Source organism: Castor canadensis, chromosome 2 (assembly GCF_047511655.1).
Source record: "Castor canadensis chromosome 2, mCasCan1.hap1v2, whole genome shotgun sequence".
NCBI classification, from domain to species: domain Eukaryota; kingdom Metazoa; phylum Chordata; class Mammalia; order Rodentia; family Castoridae; genus Castor; species Castor canadensis.
Window position 1 is genome coordinate 145863691 of NC_133387.1, and position 21168 is coordinate 145884858.

The following is a 21168-nucleotide window of genomic DNA, read 5'->3' on the forward strand; positions in this document are numbered from 1 at the left end:
ACGGTTGCTTTTTGTTTGTTTGTTTGAGATGGTGTCTTGATACATAACCCAGACTGGCCCCATGATCCTCCTTAGTCAGCCTCCTGGCTGCTGGGTGAGAATTGTGTTTGTTCTAGGAACCTTAGGATACTAATTTGTACTAGCTTAGAACAAGGGTCCTGGCTTCAGCTTTTCCATATTGCTGTTGACATAAGCATTGTTTTCTGCTCAAAGTTCAGAATGTAGCTCTTTTGATACATTTTCTCAGGTGACTGTCTTTTGTTCTTAGTAGCTTACTTCCAGAAACAGTGTTGTTTGCTGAGCGGAGAAAGACATAGAGGGGGCAATGTCAGAAGGACACATGGACATTTTTCCTATTTCCATCAAGTTCAGCAATGCATATGTAAGGTTTTTTTTTCACAATCTAGTTGTTTTACAGGAGGAGGGATCAGATCATCTAGCTCATAATTCTATTGGAGCAGAAATTCCTTTTAGCTTTAAAAAATAGACTTTATTTTTTAGAAGTTATTGATTTACATTGAAAATGTGGTAGAAATAAGATCCTATTATAACATCTTACATTAATTTGATTATGCTTGCTATAATTAATGAAGCATTACTGATATATTATTATTAACAAAAGTCTATAGTTTGTTCAGAGTTCCTTTTCTGTTCCACCTTTCTATCTAGGATATTACTTTATACTGGATTGTCAATTCTCCTTAGGCTCCTCTAGTTTGTGACAGTGTCTCAGCCTTTCTTTCTTTTAAGGATGACCTTGATAAGTTTCAGCAATACTCTTCAGGTATTTTGTAGGATGTCCTTCTATCAGATTTTTTATTGTAATAAGATATACACAACATAAAATTTACCATTGTAGTCATTTTAAGAATACGATTTGATGGCATCAGAAACATAATTTTTTACAATGATCACCACTATCCATGTCCAGAACTTTTTCACTATCCCAAACACAACCTCTGCACCCATTAAAAAATAACACTCCCCCACTTCTCTCCCCAGTCTCTGATAACCTCTTATGTATTTTCTGTCTCTATAAATTTGCTGGTTCTGGGTATCACATGTAAATGGAATTATACAATATTTATCTTTTTGTGTCTGGTTTATTTCACTTAGCATAATGTTTTTTCTTTGAAATCATTTTTTATAGTTTTATTACATTTTTGAATTAGCATACATTAGTAATATGAGGGAATTTCATTGTGATACCTCCATACATGTGTATGTATGAGCAAGTTCACCCCTGTGTTATATTCCTATTCTTCCTCTCCCTCTTCCCCCTTACACACAGTGTTTGGTGGGTTTTATAATTAGCATAATGTTTGGAGCTTCACTTGCATTATAGCATATATCTAACCTTCATTCCTTTTTAAGGTTAAGTGTGTGTGTGTGTGTATATATATGCCAACATTTTAAATCAATTTTATTTACTAATTCCAGAAGATTTTCACTATTATTATAGAGTCTTTTGCATGTTCTGTATAGATACTCATGGTATCTGTGAATAAAGACAGTTTATTCCCCCTTTCAATCTGTCTGCAGTTTTTTTTTTTTTCTTTTCTTGCCTTATTGCACTGGATAGAATTACAGGTAACATGTTAAAGAAGAATGATGACAGATGACATCCTTATGTTGTTCTTGCTTTTAGAGAAAAAGTATCTATTTTCTTACCATTAAGTGTTATGCAAGGTCAGAATTGTTTATTTTGTGTAGCTGCTCTTTATCAAGTTGAGAACATACCCCTTTAGACTTAGTTCTCTGATGTCTGTTAAAAGCTTCTTCTTCATCAGTTTACATGATCATTTGATTTTCTTTGTCCTCTTGATATTTTACATTGCTGAATTACATTGATTCTAAAAGGTTGAGCCATCAGCTCAGAATTGGAATAAATCCCACTTGGTCATGTCATATACATATTTATACATCGTTGGGTTCTGCTTGTTCACATTTTGCTGAGGATTTTCCCTTGCATTAATGAAATATACCAGTGTGTCATTTTTCTCTGGTTGCAGTGCCTTTAATCTGCTTTTGGTACATTGGTAATTCTGAACTCAATGAATGAGTTAGAAATTGTTCCTTTTGCTTTTATTTTCTAGACAGGATTGTTAGAAATTGGTATTCTTTCTTAATTATTTGGTAGAATTCACCAGTGAACCATCTGGGCCTGATGATTTCTTTCTTGAAAGGTTATTGACTTAATATCCTCTACTCATATTATCTGTTTCTCCTGGTATGAGTTTTGGTAGTTTGTATCAAGCAATGGTCCATTTCATCTAATTTATTAAATTTGTGGATAGAGAGTTGTTCCTTTGATGTTCAGGAGATAATTAATGACTTCTATGTCATAGCGAATATTGGCATTCCATTGTTTATTTTTTTGTTTTATGTGCATTATGATTTGACATCTTACTAATATTTTCCAGTTGGGTAGAGACTATCCTACATATGGGAAGCTAATTCTTAGAGGGCATGTCTTTGATCTGCCATTACTCTTCTGTCTGGCCCATACATCCCAGGAAGACTTAATTCCTCTACTGTAATCATCTCATGGCCAAGTGCCAGGCAGCTAGTTATAACCTCTCTGTAGCTCAAAGCTTTCTAAAGTTACTCAAATTGCCATTCCTGACTTTTCTCCTCTGTCTCTTGCCTGTCCTGGAGAAATCCTAGCAAAGGCTGTGATTTAAATTTTCTCTTGATGTATATTTTACTTCTTCTGACCACCCTGAAGCTTCCGCATGTAGTCCTGTGTGGCATGGCTTGTCTCCTGTTTCTAAGACCTATGCAATAATAAACCTTGTTTTCCTGGCTTCTCTTATGTAATCTTTTGCTGAATCTGGCTGACCATCACATCAAAGAACACAGAGCAGTTAATTTGTGTCTTCTTTTCTTTTCTTTTTTGAGACAGGGTCTTGCTATGTAGCCCAAGTTGGCCTTGAACTTGTGATCCTCCTGAATGCTGGGATTACAGGCATGAGTTGCTATGCCTAGCTTCTCTTTTTTTTTTTTTGCCCCTTTGATTCGTGTACTAATCTTTTCAAAGAAACAAATTTTGGTTTCTATAATTTTCTCTTTCATTTTACTTTCAGTTCCATTAACTTTTGTTCAAATATTTATTTGCTTATTTATTTATTTGATTCTTTTGCTTTCATTAAACCTAAATTGCTCTTCTTTCTTTTAGGCAACTTGTTTACCTAAATTGTAGAAGTTTAGATTGATAATTTTGTATTTTTCTTTCCTAATGTATAGATTTAATGCTTAGCACTGATTTCACTGCATCCCATGCATTTTGATGAGTTGTATTTTCATTTTAACTTAGTCAAAATTATTTAAAATTTCTCTTGATACTTCTTCGACACATGTGCTATTTATAGGTGTGTGTTTAACTTTCAAATGTTTTGTGGTTTTTTTCCAACTTTAATTTCATTATGGTCTGTAAGCACAGTTTTTATTATTTCTGTTGTTCTATTTCATATCCAAATAGATGTGTTGAAATCCTAACCCCCAGTATTTGTGAATGGGACCTTATTTGGAAATAAGGTCTTTGCAAATGTAATTAAATTAGGATGAAGTCATTAGGGTGGCCCTAATCCAATATGACTGGTGTCCTTATGAGGGGAAAAAGTTCCATATGGAGACAGAAACACAGGGAGAATGCTATATGATTACAGAAGCAGAGAGAGACTGGAGTGATGCAGCTCCAAGCCAAGGAATTCCTAGGAGTGAGAACCACCATTAGAAATGAGAAAGAGAAAGAGGCAAAGAAAGTGTCTCCCCTACAATTTTCGAAAACAGCATGATCTTGTCAACATCATGATTTGAATTTCTAGCCTCCAGAACTGTGAGACAAATTTCTGTTGTTTTAAGCCATCTAGTTTGTGGTACTTTGTTATAGGCATCCATAAAATTTCTACTCTTAAATTAAAGTGGGCTTTATGGGCCAGAACATGGGCTCAGTGAGTGTTCAGTTTAACCTTGAGAAGAATGTGTATTTTGATGATGTTGAATGGACTAGTCTGTAAATGTCAATTGGACCTCATTGATTGACAGTGCTGTGTGGGGTAACAGTATGCTTGCTGATTTTCTGCTTCTTGAACTATCAGTTACTGAAAGAAACATGCTGAAGCCTCCACATGCCATAGTGGATTTATCTATTTCCCCTTACAGTCCTACCAATTTTTGCCTCATTGCCTTTTGACATACACTAAGGATTATTATGTCTCTTTAGGCAAGTGACCTTTTTGACTTTATGTAACACTCCTGTTTGTCCCCAATAATTATTCTGAGACCATCTTTGCTTGAAATTTATTTAGTTACTCCAGCTTTCTTTTGGTCAATGTTAGCATGGTCTATCTTTCTCCATTCCTTCACTTTTAAATATTTTTAAAATGTTTTAACAGTTTGATTGGCGTATTTCACATATATGCCATTCTCTCTTAAAATGTGCCTCTTAGTATATTCACAGAGTTATGCAACCATTCACTGTAATAAATTTTAAATGACTTTTCTTTTTCTTTTAATTTTTCTTTTATTATTCATATCTGCATACAAGGCTTGGTTCATTTCTCCCCCCTGCCCCCACCCTCTCCCTTACCACCCACTCCGCCCCCTCCCTCTCCCCACCAATACCCAGCAGAAACTGTTTTGCCCTTATTTCTAATTTTATTGTAGAGAGAGTATAAGCAATAATAGGAAGGAACAAGGGTTTTTGCTGGTTGAGATAAGGACAGCCATACAGGGCACTGACTCACATTGATTTCCTGTGCGTGGGTGTTACCTTCTAGGTTAATTCTTTTTGATCTAACCTTTTCTCTAGTACCTGTTCCCCTTTTCCTATTGGCCTCAGTTGCTTTTAAGGTATCTGCTTTAGTTTCTCTGCGTTAAGGGCAACAAATGCTATCTAATTTTTTAGGTGTCTTACCTATCCTCACCCCTCCCTTGTGTGCTCTCGCTTTTATCATGTGCTCAAAGTCCAATTCCCTTGTTGTGTTTGCCCTTGATCTAATGTCCACATATGAGGGAGAACATACGATTTTTGGTCTTTTGGGCCAGGCTAACCTCACTAAGAATGATGTTCTCCAATTCCATCCATTTACCAGCGAATGATAACATTTCATTCTTCTTCATGGCTGCATAAAATTCCATTGTGTATAGATACCATATTTTCTTGATCCATTCGTCAGTGGTGGGGCATCTTGGCTGTTTCCATAACTTGGCTATTGTGAATAGTGCCGCAGTAAACATGGGTGTGCAGGTGCCTCTGGACAGGTTACTCTGGAGTAACCTGTGTCACAGTCTTTTGGGTATATCCCCAAGAGTGGTATTGCTGGATCAAATGGTAGATCGATGTCCAGCTTTTTAAGTAGCCTCCAAATTTTTTTCCAGAGTGGTTGTACTAGTCTACATTCCCACCAACAGTGTAAGAGGGTTCCTTTTTTCCCGCATCCTCGCCAACACCTGTTGTTGGTGGTGTTGCTGATGATGGCTATTCTAACAGGGGTGAGGTGGAATCTTAGCGTGGTTTTAATTTGCATTTCCTTTATTGCTAGAGATGGTGAGCATTTTTTCATGTGCTTTTTGGCCATTTGAATTTCTTCTTTTGAGAAAGTTCTGTTTAGTTCAGTTGCCTATTTCTATACTGGTTCATTGATTTTGGGAGAGTTTAGTTTTTTGAGTTCCTTGTATATTCTGGTTATCAGTCTTTGTCTGATGTGTATCTGGCAAATATTTCCTCCCACACTATGGATGGTCTCTTGAGTTTAGAGACCATTTCTTTTGATGAACAGAAGCTTTTTAGTTTTATGAGGTCCCATTTATCTATGCTATCTCTTAGTTGCTGTGCTGCTGGGGTTTCATTGAGAAAGTTCTTACCTATACCTACTAACTCCAGAGTAGTTCCTACTCTTTCTTGTATCAACTTAAGAGTTTGGGGTCTGATATTAAGATCCTTGATCCATTTTGAGTTAATCTTGGTGTAGGGTGATATACATGGATCTAGTTTCAGTTTTTTGCAGACTGCTAACCAGTTTTCCCAGCAGTTTTTGTTGAAGAGGCTGCTATTTCTCCATCGTATATTTTTAGCTCCTTTGTCAAAGATAAGTTGCTTATAGTTGTGTGGCTTCATATCTGGATCCTCTATTCTGTTCCTCTGGTCTTCATGTCTGTTTTTGTGCCAGTACCATGCTGTTTTTATTGTTATTGCTTTGTAATATAGTTTGAAGTCAGGTATTGTGATACCTCCTGCATTGTTCTTTTGACTGAGTATTGCCTTGGCTATTCGTGGCCTCTTGTGTTTCCATATAAATTTAACAGTAGATTTTTCAAACTCTTTCATGAATGTCATTGGAATTTTGATGGGAATTGCATTAAACATGTAGATTACTTTGGGGAGTATCGACATTTTTACTATGTTGATTCTACCAATCCATGAGCATGGGAGATCTCTCCACTTTCTATAGTCTTCCTCAATCTCTTTCTTCAGAAGTGTATAGTTTTCCTTGTAGAGGTCTTTCACATCTTTTGTTAGGTTTACACCTAGGTATTTGATTTTTTTTGAGGCTATTGTAAATGGAATTGTTTTCATACATTCTTTTTCAGTTTGCTCATTGTTAGTGTATAGAAATGCTAATGATTTTTCTATGTTGATTTTATATGCTGCTACCTTGCTATAGCTATTGATGATGTCTAGAAGCTTCTGAGTAGAGTTTTTTGGGTCTTTAAGGTATAGGATCATGTCGTCTGCAAATAGGGATATTTTGGCAGTTTCTTTACCTATTTGTATTCCTTTTATTCCTTCTTCTTGCCTAATTGCTCTGGCTAGGAATTCCAGTACTATGTTGAATAGGAGTGGAGATAGTGGGCATCCTTGTCTGGTTCCTGATTTTAGAGGGAATGGTTTCAGTTTTTCTCCGTTAAGTATAATGCTCGCTGTAGGTTTGTCATATATAGCTTTTATAATGTTGAGGAACTTTCCTTCTATTCCTAGTTTTCTTAGTGCTTTTATCATGAAATGATGTTGGATCTTATAAAAGGTTTTTTTCTGCATCTATTGAGATGATCAAGTGGTTTTTGTCTTTGCTTCTGTTAATGTGGTTTATTACGTTTATTGATTTTCGTATGTTGAACCACCCCTGCATCCCTGGGATGAAGCCTACTTGGTTGTGGTGAATAATCTTTTTGATGTGTTGCTGAATTCGGTTTGCCATTATTTTGTTGAGGATTTTTGCATCAATGTTCATTAAGGAGGTTGGCCTATAGTTCTCCTTTTTGGAGGTGTCTTTGCCTGATTTTGGGATAAGTGTAATACTGGCTTCATAAAATGTGTTTGGCAGTTTTCCTTCCCTTTCTATTTCATGGGACAGTTTAAGGAGGTTTGGTATCAGTTCTTCTTTAAAGGTCTGATAGAATTCAGCAGAGAATCCATCAGGTCCTGGACTTTTCTTTTTGGGGAGACTCTTGATTGCTGCTTCAATTTCATTTTGTGTTATAGGTCTATTCAGGTGATTAATTTCCTCTTGGTTCAGTTTTGGATGATCATATGTATCTAGAAATCTGTCCATTTCTTTTAGATTTTCAAATTTATTTGAATATAGGTCTCAAAGTAGTCTCTGATGATTTCCTGGACTTCCATGGTGTTTGTTGTTATCTCCCCTTTTGCATTCCTAATTCTACTAATTTGGGTTTTTTCTCTCCTCATTTTAGTCAGGTTTGCCAGGGGTCTATCGATCTTGTTTATTTTTTCAAAGAACCAACTTTTTGTTTCATTAATTCTTTGTATGGCTTTTTTGGTTTCTATTTCGTTGATTTCAGCTCTTATTTTTATTATTTCTCTCCTTCTATTTGTTTTGGGATTTGCTTGTTCTTGTTTTTCTAGGAGTTTGAGATGTATCATTAGGTCATTGATTTGAGATCTTTCAATCTTTTTAATATATGCACTCATGGCTATAAACTTTCCTGTCAGGACTGCCTTAGCTGTGTCCCATAGGTTCCGGTAGGTTGTGTTTTCATTTTCATTGATTCCAGGAACTTTTTAATTTCCTCTTTTATTGCATCGATGATCCATTCTTCATTAAGTAATGAGTTATTTAGTTTCCAGCTGTTTGCATGTTTTTTGTCTTTACTTTTGTTGTTGAGTTCTACTTTTACTGCATTGTGGTCAGATAGTATGCACGGTATTATTCCTATTTTCTTATATTTGCTGAGGCTTGCTTTGTGCCCTAGGATATGATCTATTTTGGAGAAGGTTCCATGGGCTGCTGAGAAGAATGTATATTGTGTAGAGGTTGGATGAAATGTTCTGTAGACATCTACTAGGTCCACTTGATCTATTGCATATTTTAGATCTTGGATTTCTTTATTGAGTTTTTGTTTGGATGACCTATCTATTGATGATAATGGAGTGTTAAAGTCTTCCATAACCACTGTGTTGGCATTTATATATGCTTTTAGGTCTTTCAGGTATGTTTCATGAAATTGGGTGTTTTGACATTGGGTGCGTACAGATTGATGATTATTATTTCCTTTTGGTCTATTTCCCCTTTTATTAGTATGGAATGTCCTTCTTTATCTCGTTTGATCAATGTAGGTTTGAAGTCTACTTTGTCAGAGATAAGTATTGCTACTCCTGCCTGTTTTCAGGGGCCATTGGCTTGGTAAATCTTCTTCCAGCCTTTCATCCTAAGCATATGCTTATTTCTGTTGGTGAGATGAGTCTCCTGTAAGCAACAAATTGTTGGATCTTCTTTTTTAATCCATTTTGTCAAACGGTGTCTTTTGATGGGTGAATTAAGTCCATTAACATTTAGCGTTATACTGATAGGTATGTTGTGATTCCTGCCATTTAGTTGTCTTAGTTGTTTGAAGGTTTGATTGTGTGTACCTAACTTGATGTTACTCTCTACTGTCTTGCTTTTTCTTATCCTGTGGTTTGGTGCTGCCTGCCTTTTCATGGTTAAGTTAGGTGTCACTTTCTGTGTGCAGGATCCCTTGCAGAATCCTTTGTAATGGTGGCTTTGTGGTCACATATTGTTTTAGTTTCTGCTTATCATGGAAGACTTTTATTGCTCCATCTATTTTGAATGATAGCTTTGCTGGGTAGAGTATCTTGGGGTTGAAGTTATTTTCATTCAGTGCCCGGAAGATCTCACCCCACGCTCTTCTTGCTTTTAATGTTTCTGTTGAGAAGTCTGCTGTGATTTTGATGGGTTTACCTTTGTATGTTACTTGTTTTTTCTCTCTTACAGCCTTCAATATTCTTTCCTTAGTTTCTGAACTTGTTGTTTTAATGATGATATGTCATGGAGTAGTTCTATTTGATCTGGTCTGTTTGGTGTCCTGGAGGCCTCTTGCATCTGTATGGGACTATCTTTCTCTAGATTTGGGAAATTTTCTGTTATTATTATGTTGAATATATTACGCATTCCCTTCGCTTGCACCTCTTCTCCTTCTTTAATGCCCATGATTCTCAAGTTTGGTCTTTGATGGAGTCAGTAGTTCTTGCATTTTCTTTTCACAGGTCTTGAGTTGTTTAATTAATAGTTCTTCAGTTTTTCCTTTAATTACCATTTCATCTTCAAGTTCTGAGATTCTGTCTTCTGTTTGTTCTATTCTGCTGGATTGGCCTTCCTTTTTGTTTTGCAGTTCTGTTTTGTTCTTTTTTCTGAGGTTTTCCATATCCCGGCAGTTTTCTTCTTTAATTTTGTCTATTTTTGTCCTGAGTTCATTTATCCATTTATTCATTGTGTTCTCTCTTTCACTTTGGTGTTTATACAGTGCTTCTATGGTTTCCTCTATTTCTTCTTTTGCTTTTTCAAATTCTCTATTTTTATTGCCTTGGAATTTCTTGAATGTCTCCTGTACATTTTGGTTGACCCAATCCAGTATCATCTCTATAAAATTCTCATTGAGTACTTGTAGTATGTCTTCTTTTAAATTATTCTTGTGGGCTTCATTGGGTCCTTTGGCATAGTTTATCTTCATTTTGTTGGAGTCTGGATCTGAGTTTCTGTTCTCTTCATTCCCCTCTGGTTCCTGTACTAATGTTTTGCTGTGGGGAAACTGGTTTCCCTGTTTTTTCTGTCTTCCCGTCATTGTCCTTGGTGTTGTTACTGTCCCTGTACTGTGTGCAATTAAGTATTTTCTAGCTTGTAATAATAACAATGGTAATATTTAGAATGGAAGGGTGAGCTGAGATGGAAAGCAAGAAGTTAAAGAAAAGGGGAAAACAAATATACAGACAAGAGGGAGAAAGCAGAACAAGGTATCAGACAAGAGAGTTTCAAAGGTATAAACAGGGAGTGTTAGTGTACTAATCGACAGTAAGCTGAACAGACATTAGAGAGACAGAGAGAGGATTGAAAATCAAAGATAAAAAAAAATAAGTAAATGAAAGAAATATCTATATATAAAAATGAATTAAAATAAAATGGAAAATAGAAAATTAAAAAAAAAAAAAACTTCCAAGTTTATATGTAATGCAGTTTCAGTCTTAATAATTTGGGTGTCCGTCTCAATCTCCAGTCCTGGAGTTGGTTCCTCAGATGTTGTTCTGTAGTTGTCTCATCAAAGGGGATGCATAAAGTAGAACAAAACTACACTCACACACACACACACACACACACACACACACAAAGCCCCACCAAGTGTTCCAAGTTCAAATGCAATACAGTTTCAGTAAATTTTTTGGCTTGCAGGTGTAATTCGGTTGTTCTCTCATCAAAGGTAGGGAGAAAAAGAAAAAAAAGCATCTGGAGACAGTTCTGAGAGTGGAATCTGCAACTGTGGCTTGCCTGCCTGCTGCTCTCAGCCTGTAGCTGGCGGCATTATTTATGCAGATCTCTGGGGTGAGCTAGCACTCACCTGGTCCCACAGGCTTTGTTTGCTCAGAGTTCTACTGTGCGGGAGCCTCTGCTACAGGCTTTCCCCTTTCCAAGCACTGGGAAAGGTGACACTGCCCCCGTGTTGTCAGGCCTGCGTGTTTATTTACAGTTCATGTGGGAGGTGGGTCTTCCCCCCTCTCCTGTGAAGTTTTCCTCCCACTGCCACTTTCAGAAGCTTTCCTGCTCCTGCTTACTGGGCGGTGCTGCTGCTCCTGCTGGCCGCCATGTTTATTTACAGTTCACGTGGGAAGTGGGTCTTCCCTCCTCTCCCATGGAGTTTTCCTCCCTCCTCCACTCTCACAAGCATCCTCGCTCCTGGTTGCTGGGGGGGCACCCCTGCTCCCGCCAGAGGCTCTCCAGCCTGCCTGGCTTGTTTATTTACAGTCCCGGGAAAGATTCCCTTCCCCCAATCTTCAGCGCTCAGGGTGCCCCACCCTCTTTCCAGCGTGTCTTAACTGTTCTTATTGCTTATTACTCAGTTTCTCTTTTTTCCCCGGGTGGAGGTCAGTCTGTCCAGGGGGCTATGCTGCTCTGGCCCAGGCTTGTCTGTGGGGCTACCATGGTACCGCGAAGCTCACCTGGTCCGCCACTGGCGGCCCCGGGGGCCCTCCTCGTTTCTCCGTTTAACGTGGAGTGGAGATTCTCTGCACCGGCTGGAGATGTGGAGGAGTCAAAATTATGCCTTTTCTCAGTGATTATGCCTGCAAAGTGTGTCTCCAGCGTCTCTCCAAGATTTCACTATAGGAGGGTCGCTTTCTGCTTCCTACCTCTAGCCGCCATCTTCTAAATGACTTTTCTTAAAAAGCCTTCAACCCGTTAGCCCATCTGTCATCATCTGCAGGTCTGGGTAACCACTAATCTACTTTCTGTCTGTGTGGATTTGGCTATTCTGGACATTTCATATAAAATGTTGTCATACTGAAACAAAATCAGATAATATGTGGTCTTTTGTGAATGAGATCACATAATATGTGGTCTTGTGAGAACAGCTTTATATTTTCAAGGTTTCATCCATATTGTAGCATGTATTAACACCTCATTTCTTTATATTGTTGAATAATATTCCTTGATGTAAACTCCTGGTATTTCACATGCCAGGTGTGGCCATTCTGCCCTCTATGCCAAATAAACAAGCATGTGAGACATGCCGTGGGAGAGGCAGAGTAAGCACTCAGCCATCTTCTGCCATCTTTGGGGTACAGACAAGAACTATAGGTTTAAACAGGCAAAGAACTAGGGACGGGGGAGAGAGGTAAGGTATGCATAGTTCCAGTCACTGGTGTGGCCTGGCTGGCCATTATCTCAGTTCAAAGGTTCCAAGAAGGGGTCCAGAGAAGATGTTATCATTGTCATCACTAGAGGGAAGCAGTGTGGTTTCCAAGACATGATTATTCCTACTCTAGGGTGCAGCTTGTCTCTGCTGCTCCTTACATGAAGTTTCAGTTCCTTGTCATGAACATGATATCAGTTCTGTCTTTTCTGGAATCCAAGGTGATTGCAAAGTGACTACAAAGGGGATGGCTTAGAGCAAAGAGAGACACAAAATGAAGGACAGATGCCATGATCTTCTCCTGCCTTTAGTTAATTCATGGGCCTGAGTAAGAAGTCCATGCTTTTCAGCAAAAGCAGTTTGAGCACCTCTTATAAATCTATTAGCTAATTCAAGGTCATGAAGATTTACACCTCTGGTTTCATTGTTTTATACTTAGCTCTATAGTTTAGGTGTTCTAAACTATTGAGTTACTTTTTGCACATGGAGCGAGGTAAGAGCCTGATTTCATTCTTTAGCATGTGGCTATCCAGTGTCCGCTCTTCACAAAAGAACACTCTTTGTTCACTGAATGGTCTTGGAATCCTAGCAGAGAGCCAGTTGATCTCCCCTGTGAAGGTTTACTTCTGCATTCTCCATGTATTCCCAAACAACCAGAACTGTGGACTTAACTGTGTTCCAGGCACAATCCTCAGCATGCCTTCATGTGCTCCTGTAATACCTCTGTGAGGCGGGCACTATTACCCATTTTACAGATGAAGTAGCTGAGAGACAGTTATATGGCCAAGGCCACACGGCCAGTAAGTGACAGAGCCAGGATGAGAACTTGGACTATGTGACTTGGGAGCACGAGCTCTTAGCCATGATGCAAATGCTAGAAAATAGATCTTTAGAACTCTCCTGGAGAAGCATTTTAGACAAAAAGCATGGAGCCAGATTGGCCACAAATGTTTGGAAAAGCATAACAGGGTTGAGGGCTACACCAGCTGTTATCACTAGAAATGGACCTGCCTTCTTTGGCTGAAGCCTCCCCAGTTTCCACCTGCCATAGATCAAAGCTTTGAGTCCTCTTCTTGGGCTCCTGGGAGCAGGACCCAGTAGAAGAGGTGGTTTCCACTAGGAGGCAAAGGGTGGGGAGTGGAAGGCTGCCTTGGGAGGGGGGAACTCTCGCGAGAGTTATGAACCCTCGCGGGAAGATGAGTCGTTGCCTCGGTAACCGCGTCGCAGTTACCTAAAGATGGCTGGGCGGAGTGTTGGTCTTGGGGTCAGTTTAATCCCAGACGCCTGTGTAGCTACTTGGACGCTCAGCTTTCTTGACCTTGGGTCTGACCTTTCTGCTTCTTTTACAGAGACGCAGCGTCGCCGGGACTCCACTCCCGCCGAGCGACCGGCCGCCAGCTGCTCGGCGACTGGACCTCCTGGCCAAGGAGGAAGAGTTCAAGTAAGAAGCGGGGCGGCGGGCCAGCTCCTTCCTTCTGTCACTCCACGGGGCCGCTCGCAGTGTCTTCCTGAGACCCGCCGGGCTTTCGGGGCCGCCCGGAGTCCCTGCCTTTCTTCCCGCTCACCGCCCCTCGTCTCTCTCCCCCGACCTGCTCGGCCGCGGGTGGCGGGGACGGAATTTGGGGGGCCGGGGTGTGCCCGAGGACACTTTTTGGCCGCCGAGTGTATTCTTGGGAAGTGACTGGCCACGGTCGGTTCCGTTTCTAGGGCGGGTATCTTGCTCAACTTTAAGTGCCTGGGGAGTAGTGGCTTGCGTCCCTTTGGGGCTCGTTTTCTCAATGAGCGCGCGTTTCCCGGGCAACCGCGTCCTCCCCGCAAGTGGTGGCTTTGGCCGGAAGGTTCGCCTCGCTTATCTGGTAACCACAGCTGTCTTGAAGACGTTCCACTCTCTCTCCCCTGGTCTAAACAGGAGCCCAAACTGTGACCCTGTCATTCCACCTAAACTGGAGCCAAAGCAATGACTGTCATTCCAATGCTTGAAACTGCGTTGGTTCCTTGAGCTCGCGAGGCTCTGACGGATCTGGCTCCTGCCTAGCCTTTTCTCTGATTCTTTTGTCCTCCCCTACCCCGCCTCCTCCTCCTCCTTTTTTTCTTTTCTTTTTACTAAAACTCATCATCCTCACTGCCCTTATTTCTCACGTTTTCCTCTTCTCTTTCCTTGAGGGCAGTCACACAGGCCTTCTTCCTGTAAAGCCCAGAGTAGACTTCTCTGAATTCTAAGTAGGCTCCTCTGTTCTTTTTTTGTTTTTAATTGTATTACATATATATTTACCACTAACATAATTTGTAATGATACATTCACTTGGTTTATGTTTTTCTGTCTCTTCCACTGGACTTTAAGTTCTACAAGGCCTAAGATTTTGCCTGTTTTATTTGCCACCCATACAAAAAAGTATACTTTTATTTTTTATAGAACTGGAGCTTGAACCCAAGGCCTTGTGCATGCCAGGCAAGCACTTGAGCCGCGGTCCCAGACCCAAAAATTATATTTCAACAACTTTAAAAAAAATTTTAAATAACTAATTAAAAAATTTGAAAACAATCTGGCAGTTCCTCAGGGTTAGACTTAACATAAATCTATCCTTAAAATTAAAGCATGTTTAAATTAAAACTGCAGTGTACCGTTTTTGGATGAAGTAGACAAGCTAGCTTGCCACAGTATATAGGAAGGCAATCTTCCTCCTCTCTCTGTTCAAATGGACCTGTTTTTCCAGTTCAAGAAGGTACTTAAGCCACTGACTCTATTGTCCATAGGCAGTTCTGTTTTTAGCTGTGCTGCAATCAAAGCATTACCACTCACCGGATTGCATTGATTAGATTGATTTGTTTTGGTTATTGAGAATCTATTTTGCAGCTGGCTCTGGGGTGTCATTAGGATTTTACAGTCCTGCTGAACAGTAAGAAATCTACAGGAAGTATTCTGTTCTCCAAAGAGTAGTTTAATGGTAAGGGTGGCCAGTTGTTACTTGTTCTGTTATCTTACTCTGAGGTGTACAGATCTGAGGCATACCAACAGGGTAACTCTCCGGCCTGCCTATGTTTCTAGAGCGTGCAGAAGAGTGAAATGTCTGGCCATCCTTCTAGGCAAGAATGCGAGCTCATAAGTATCTACTTTGCTACCTGTGGTCTTGGTATTAAGCATGTTCAATTGGCAAAACACAGCCTTTCCCAAGGACCTTAATCCAGACTCTGTTGCAGTTAGCTCCCGTCTCATAGTTGGAGAAAATCACTATTTGAGAGCATAGGCTAAGGATCAAGCTAATCACTCCAGTCATCAGACCATTCCTGTTATGAAACTGGAGAGCTGAACAATAAGATTGCCTGAAACTAGCAGGGCAAGCCCTCTTCCCCAATAAAGCCCAGCTACATTGGATTTATGTATAATAATTTGCAGAGAACCCAACATCTTTTTTTTTTTGTGGTACTGGGGTTTGAACTCTGGGCCTACACCTTGAGCCTTCCCCCTTTTTTGTGATGGGCTTTTTCAAGATAGGGACTCATGAACTATTTTGCTTGCCTGGCATTGAACCATGATCCTCCTGATCTCTGCCTCCTGAGTAGCTAGGATTACAGTTGTGAGCCACTGGCACCCGGCTTGAGAACCCAATATCTTTATGCTGTTGAATCTTCCCTTCCACGACTATGATGTGTCCCCATTTACACAGGGTTTTTTTGTTCCCTTAATATTTTATCATAAAAGTCATATATATATATATATATATTGTAATTTTTAATTGTACAAACTAATGGGATTTACTGTGATATTTCCATTTATACATAAAATGTTAACTGATCACATCCATTCACCCTTCTATATTTATAAACCTTCTGCCTCACTCTTCCCAGTTGCTAGTAATACCTCTTCTGTTTTCAGGATAACTTCATTATTTTTCTTTTTTGGTTTCCACATATGAGAAAGAATAGTCAATATCTGTCCTTCTGTGTCTGGTTTATTTCACTTAACATGATGTCCTCCAGTTTCATTTTCCTGCAAATGACAGGATTTCATTCTTCTTTTTTTTTTTAATTTATATTAATTTATTCACATGTGCATACATTGTTTTGGGTCATTGCGCCCCCCCCCCCGCCCCCCTCCCTCTCCTCCCCCAGCCTCCCTCGCAGAACCTCTTCTGCCCTCATCTCTAATTTTGTTGGAGAGAAAACAAAAGCAATAATAAGAGAGACAAAGTGTTTTTGCTAGTTGAGTTAAGGATAGCTATACAGAGAGATTCCTAGCATTGCTTCCATGTACCAATGTGTTACATCCCAAGTTGATTATCTCTAACTGACCTTTTCACTAGTTCCTGATCCCCTTCTCATGTTGAGCTCTGTCATTTTAAGGTTCCTGTATTAGTTCCTCTACAGTAGGGACATTAAAAACGTTCATGTTTTAGGTTTCTTACCTATCCCCATACTTCCTGTGAGTGCTCACCCCTTATCATGTGACCCAAGTTCAACTACACTGCTGCACTTGCTCTAGATCTAAAGTCCGCATATGAGGGAGAACATACGAGTTTTGGTCTTCTGAGCCTGGCTAACCTGGCTCAAAATGATGTTCTCCAATTCCATCCATTTACCAGCGAATGATAAGATTTCATTCTTCTTCATGCCTGAGTAAAATTCCATTCTGTATAAATACCACATTTTCTTAATCCATTCGTCAGTAGTGGGGCATCTTGGCTGTTTCCATAACTTGGCGATTGTGAACAGTGCCGCAATAAACATGGGTGTGCAGGTGCTTCTGGAGTAACCTGTGTCACAGTCTTTTGGGTATATCCCCAAGAGTGGTATTGCTGGATCATATGGTAGATCAATGTTTAGATTTTTAAGTAGCCTCCAAATTTTTTTCCAGAGTGGTTGTACTAGTTTACATTCCCACCAACAGTGTAAGAGGGTTCCTTTTTCCCCACATCCTCACCAACACCTGTTGTTCGTGGTGTTGCTAATGATGGCTATTCTAACAGGGGTGAGGTGGAATCTTAGTGTGGTTTTGATTTGCATTTCCTTTATTGCTAGAGATGGTGAGCATTTTTTCATGTATTTTTTGGCCATTTGAATTTCTTCTTTTGAGAAAGTTCTGTTTAGTTCAGTTGCCTATTTCTATACTGGTTCATTGATTTTTGGGAGAGTTTAGTTTTTTGAGTTCCTTGTATATTCTGGTTATCAGTCTTTGTCTGATGTGTATCTGGCAAATATTTCCTCCCACACTATGGATGGTCTCTTGAGTTTAGAGACCATTTCTTTTGTTGTACTGAAGCTTTTTAGTTTTATGAAGTCCCACTTGTCCATACTTTCTCTTAGTTGCTGAGCTGCTGGGGTTCTATTAAGGAAGTCCTTGTCTATGCCTATTATTTCCAGCGTGTTTCCTACTCTTTCCTGTATTAACTTCAGAGTTTTGGGTCTGATATTAAGATCCTTGATCCACTTTGAGTTGAGACTAGTGCAGTGTGATAGCATGGATCTAGTTTCACTTTTTTGCAGATGGATAACCATTTTCCCCAACAACATTTGTTGAAGAGGCTGTCTTATCTCCATTGTATATTTTTAGTGCCCTTGTCAAAAATAAGGTGGGCATAGTTGTGTGGTTTCATGTCCGGGTCCTCTATTCTGTTCCACTGGTCTTCATGTCTGTTTTTGTGTCAGTACCATGCTGTTTTTATTGCTATTGCTTTGTAATATAGTTTGAAGTCGGGTATTGTGATTCATCCAGCATTGCTCTTTTTGCTGAGTATTGCCTTGCTTATTCACAGTCTCTTGTGTTTTCAGATGAACTTTAGGGTAGATTTTTCAATCTTTGTGATGAATGTCATTGGGATTTTGATGGGAATTGCATTAAACATGTAGATTGCTTTTGGTAGTGTAGCCATTTTTACTATGTTGATTTTACCAATCCATGAGCACAGGAGATCTCTCCACCTTCTGTAGTCATCCTCAATCTCTTTCTTCAGGGTTTGTAGTTCTCCTTATAGAGGTCATTCACATCCTTTGTTAAGTTTACTTGTAGGTACTTGATTTTTTCTTTTTTGAGGCTATTGTAAATGGAATTGTTTCCGTATATTCTTTCTCAGTTTGTTTGTTATTGGTGTATAGAAAAGCTAAAGATTTTTGTAAGTTGATTTTTTTATCCTGCCACCTTGCTGTAGCTGTTTATGGTGTCTACGAGTTTTTGGGTAGAGTTTTTTGGGTCTTTAAGGTATAGGATCATATCATCTGCAAATAGGGATATTTTGACAGTTTCTTTACCTATTTGTATTCCTTTTCTTTCTTCTTCTGGTTTAATTGCTCTGGGTAGGAATTCCAGTACTATGTTGAATAGGAGTGGGGATAGTGGGCACCCTTGTCTAGTTCCTGATTTTAGAGGGAATGGTTTCAGTTTTTCACCATTAAGTATGATGTTGGCTATAGGTTTGTCATATGTAGCCTTTATAATGTTGAGGTACATTCCTTCTATTCCTAGTTTTCTTAGAGTTTTTTTTATTGTTTTATTATTCATATGTGCATACAAGGCTTGGGTCATTTCTCCCCCTGCCCCCACCCCCTCCCTTACCACCCACTCCGCCCCCTCCCTCTCCCCCCCAACCCCTCGATACTCGGCAGAAACTATTTTGCCCTTATTTCTAATTTTGTTGAAGAGAGAGTATAAGCAATAATAGGAAGGAACAAGGGTTTTTGCTGGTTGAGATAAGGATAGCTATACAGGGCATTGACTCACATTGATTTCCTGTGCGTGTGTGTTACCTTCTAGGTTAATTCTTTTTGATCTAACCTTTTCTCTAGTTCCTGGTCCCCTTTTCCTATTGGCCTCAGTTGCTTTTAAGGTATCTGCTTTAGTTTCTCTGTGTTAAGGGTAACAAATGCTATCTAATTTTTTAGGTGTCTTACCTATCCTCACCCCTCCTTTGTGTGCTCTCGCTTTTATCATGTGCTCAAAGTCCAATCCCCTTGTTGTGTTTGCCCTTGATCTAATGTCTGCAATATGAGGGAGAACATACGATTTTTGGTCTTTTGGGCCAGGTAACCTCACTCAGAATGATGTTCTCCAATTCCATCCATTTACCAGCGAATGATAACATTTCGTTCTTCTTCATGGCTGCATAAAATTCCATTCTGTATAGATACCACATTTTCTTAATCGATTCATCAGTGGTGGGGCATCTTGGCTGTTTCCATAACTTGGCTAATGTGAATAGTGCTGCAATAAACATGGGTGTGCAGGTGCCTCTGGAGTAACCTGTGTCACAGTCTTTTGGGTATATCCCCAAGAGTGGTATTGCTGGATCAAATGGTAGATCAATGTTTAGCTTTTTAGGTAGCCTCCAAATTTTTTTCCAGAGTGGTTGTACTAGTTTACATTCCCACCAACAGTGTAAGAGGGTTCCTTTTTCCCCCGCATCCTCGCCAACACCTGTTGTTGGTGGTGTTGCTAATGATGGCTATTCTAACAGGGGTGAGGTGGAATCTTAGTGTGGTTTTAATTTACATTTCCTTTATTGCTAGAGATGGTGAGCATTTTTTCATGTATTTTTTGGCCATTTGAATTTCTTCTTTTGAGACAGTTCTGTTTAGTTCACCTGCCCATTTCTTTATTGGTTCATTAGTTTTGGGAGAATTTAGTTTTTTAAGTTCCCTATATATTCTGGTTATCAGTCCTTTGTCTGATGTGTAGCTGGCAAATATTTTCTCCCACTCCGTGAGTGGTCTTTTCAGTTTAGAGACCATTTCTTTTGATGAACAGTAGCTTTTTAGTTTTATGAGGTCCCATTTATCTATGCTGTCTCTTAGTTGCTGTGCTGCTGGGTTCCATTGAGAAAGTTCTTACTTATACCTACTAACTCCAGAGTATTTCCTACTCTTTCCTGTATCAACTTTAGAGTTTGTGGTCTGATATTAAGATCCTTGATCCATTTTGAGTTAATCTTGGTATAGGGTGATATACATGGATCTAGTTTCAGTTTTTTGCAGACTGCTAACCAGTTTTCCCAGCAGTTTTTGTTGAAGAGGCTGCTAGGTGTAAACCTAACAAAAGATGTGAAAGACCTCTACAAGGAAAACTATACACTTCTGAAGAAAGAGATTGAGGAAGACTATAGAAAGTGGAGAGATCTCCCATGCTCATGGATTGGTAGAATCAACATAGTAAAAATGTCTATACTCCCAAAAGTAATCTACATGTTTAATGCAATTCCCATCAAAATTCCAATGACATTCATCAAAGAGATTGAAAAATCTACTGTTAAATTTATATGGAAACACAAGAGGCCACGAATAGCCAAGGCAATACTCAGTCAAAAGAACAATGCAGGAGGTATCACAATACCTGACTTCAAACTATATTACAAAGCAATAATAATAAAAACAGCATGGTACTGGCACAAAAACAGACATGAAGACCAGTGGAACAGAATAGAGGATCCAGATATGAAGCCACACAACTATAAGCAACTTATCTTTGACAAAGGAGCTAAAAATATACGATGGATCTTCTTTTTTTAAGTTTGCCAATTGGTGTCTTTTGATGGGGGAATTAAGTCCGTTAACATTCAGTGTTAGTATTGATAGGTATGTGGTGATTCCTGTCCTTTAGTTGTTTTGTTGTTTAAGGGTTTGATTGTGTGGAGTTAAATCAATGTTACTCTCTACTTTCTTGCCTTTTCTTCTGTGGTTTGGTACTGCCTGCCCTTTCAATGTTCTGTATGCTCTTTTTCTGTATGCAGGATTCCTTGAAGAATGTTTTGTAGTGGTGGCTTAGTGGTCATATACTGTTTTAGTTTCTGGTTATCATGGAAGACTTTTATTGCTCCATCTATTTTGAAAGATAATTTTGCTGGGTAGAGTATCCTAGGGTTGAAGTTATTTTCATTTAGTGCCTGGAATACCTCACTCCATGCTTTTCTTGCTTTTAAGGTTTCTGATGAGAAATCTGCTGTGATTTTGATGAGTTTACCTTTGTATGTTATTTGTTTTTTTCTCTCTTACAGCCTTAAATATTCTTTCTCTATACTCTGTGCTTGTTGTTTTAATGAT

At 39.3% G+C, this 21168-nt stretch overlaps 1 protein-coding gene across 3 annotated transcripts in view; it reads left to right on the forward strand.

The window, feature by feature from the left end:
- Nucleotides 1-13333: 13333 nt before the first annotated feature.
- Nucleotides 13334-21168, forward strand: part of Tex9 (testis expressed 9) — a 41214-nt gene continuing 33379 nt past the window's right edge. For all 3 annotated transcript variants that reach the window (XM_074066011.1, XM_074066013.1, XM_074066012.1), the window contains exons 1-2: nt 13334-13408; nt 13494-13585. In XM_074066011.1, coding sequence (XP_073922112.1) covers nt 13382-13408; nt 13494-13585 — 119 coding nt within the window. In that variant the 5' untranslated portion in view covers nt 13334-13381. The remainder of the gene's footprint in view (nt 13409-13493; nt 13586-21168) is intronic.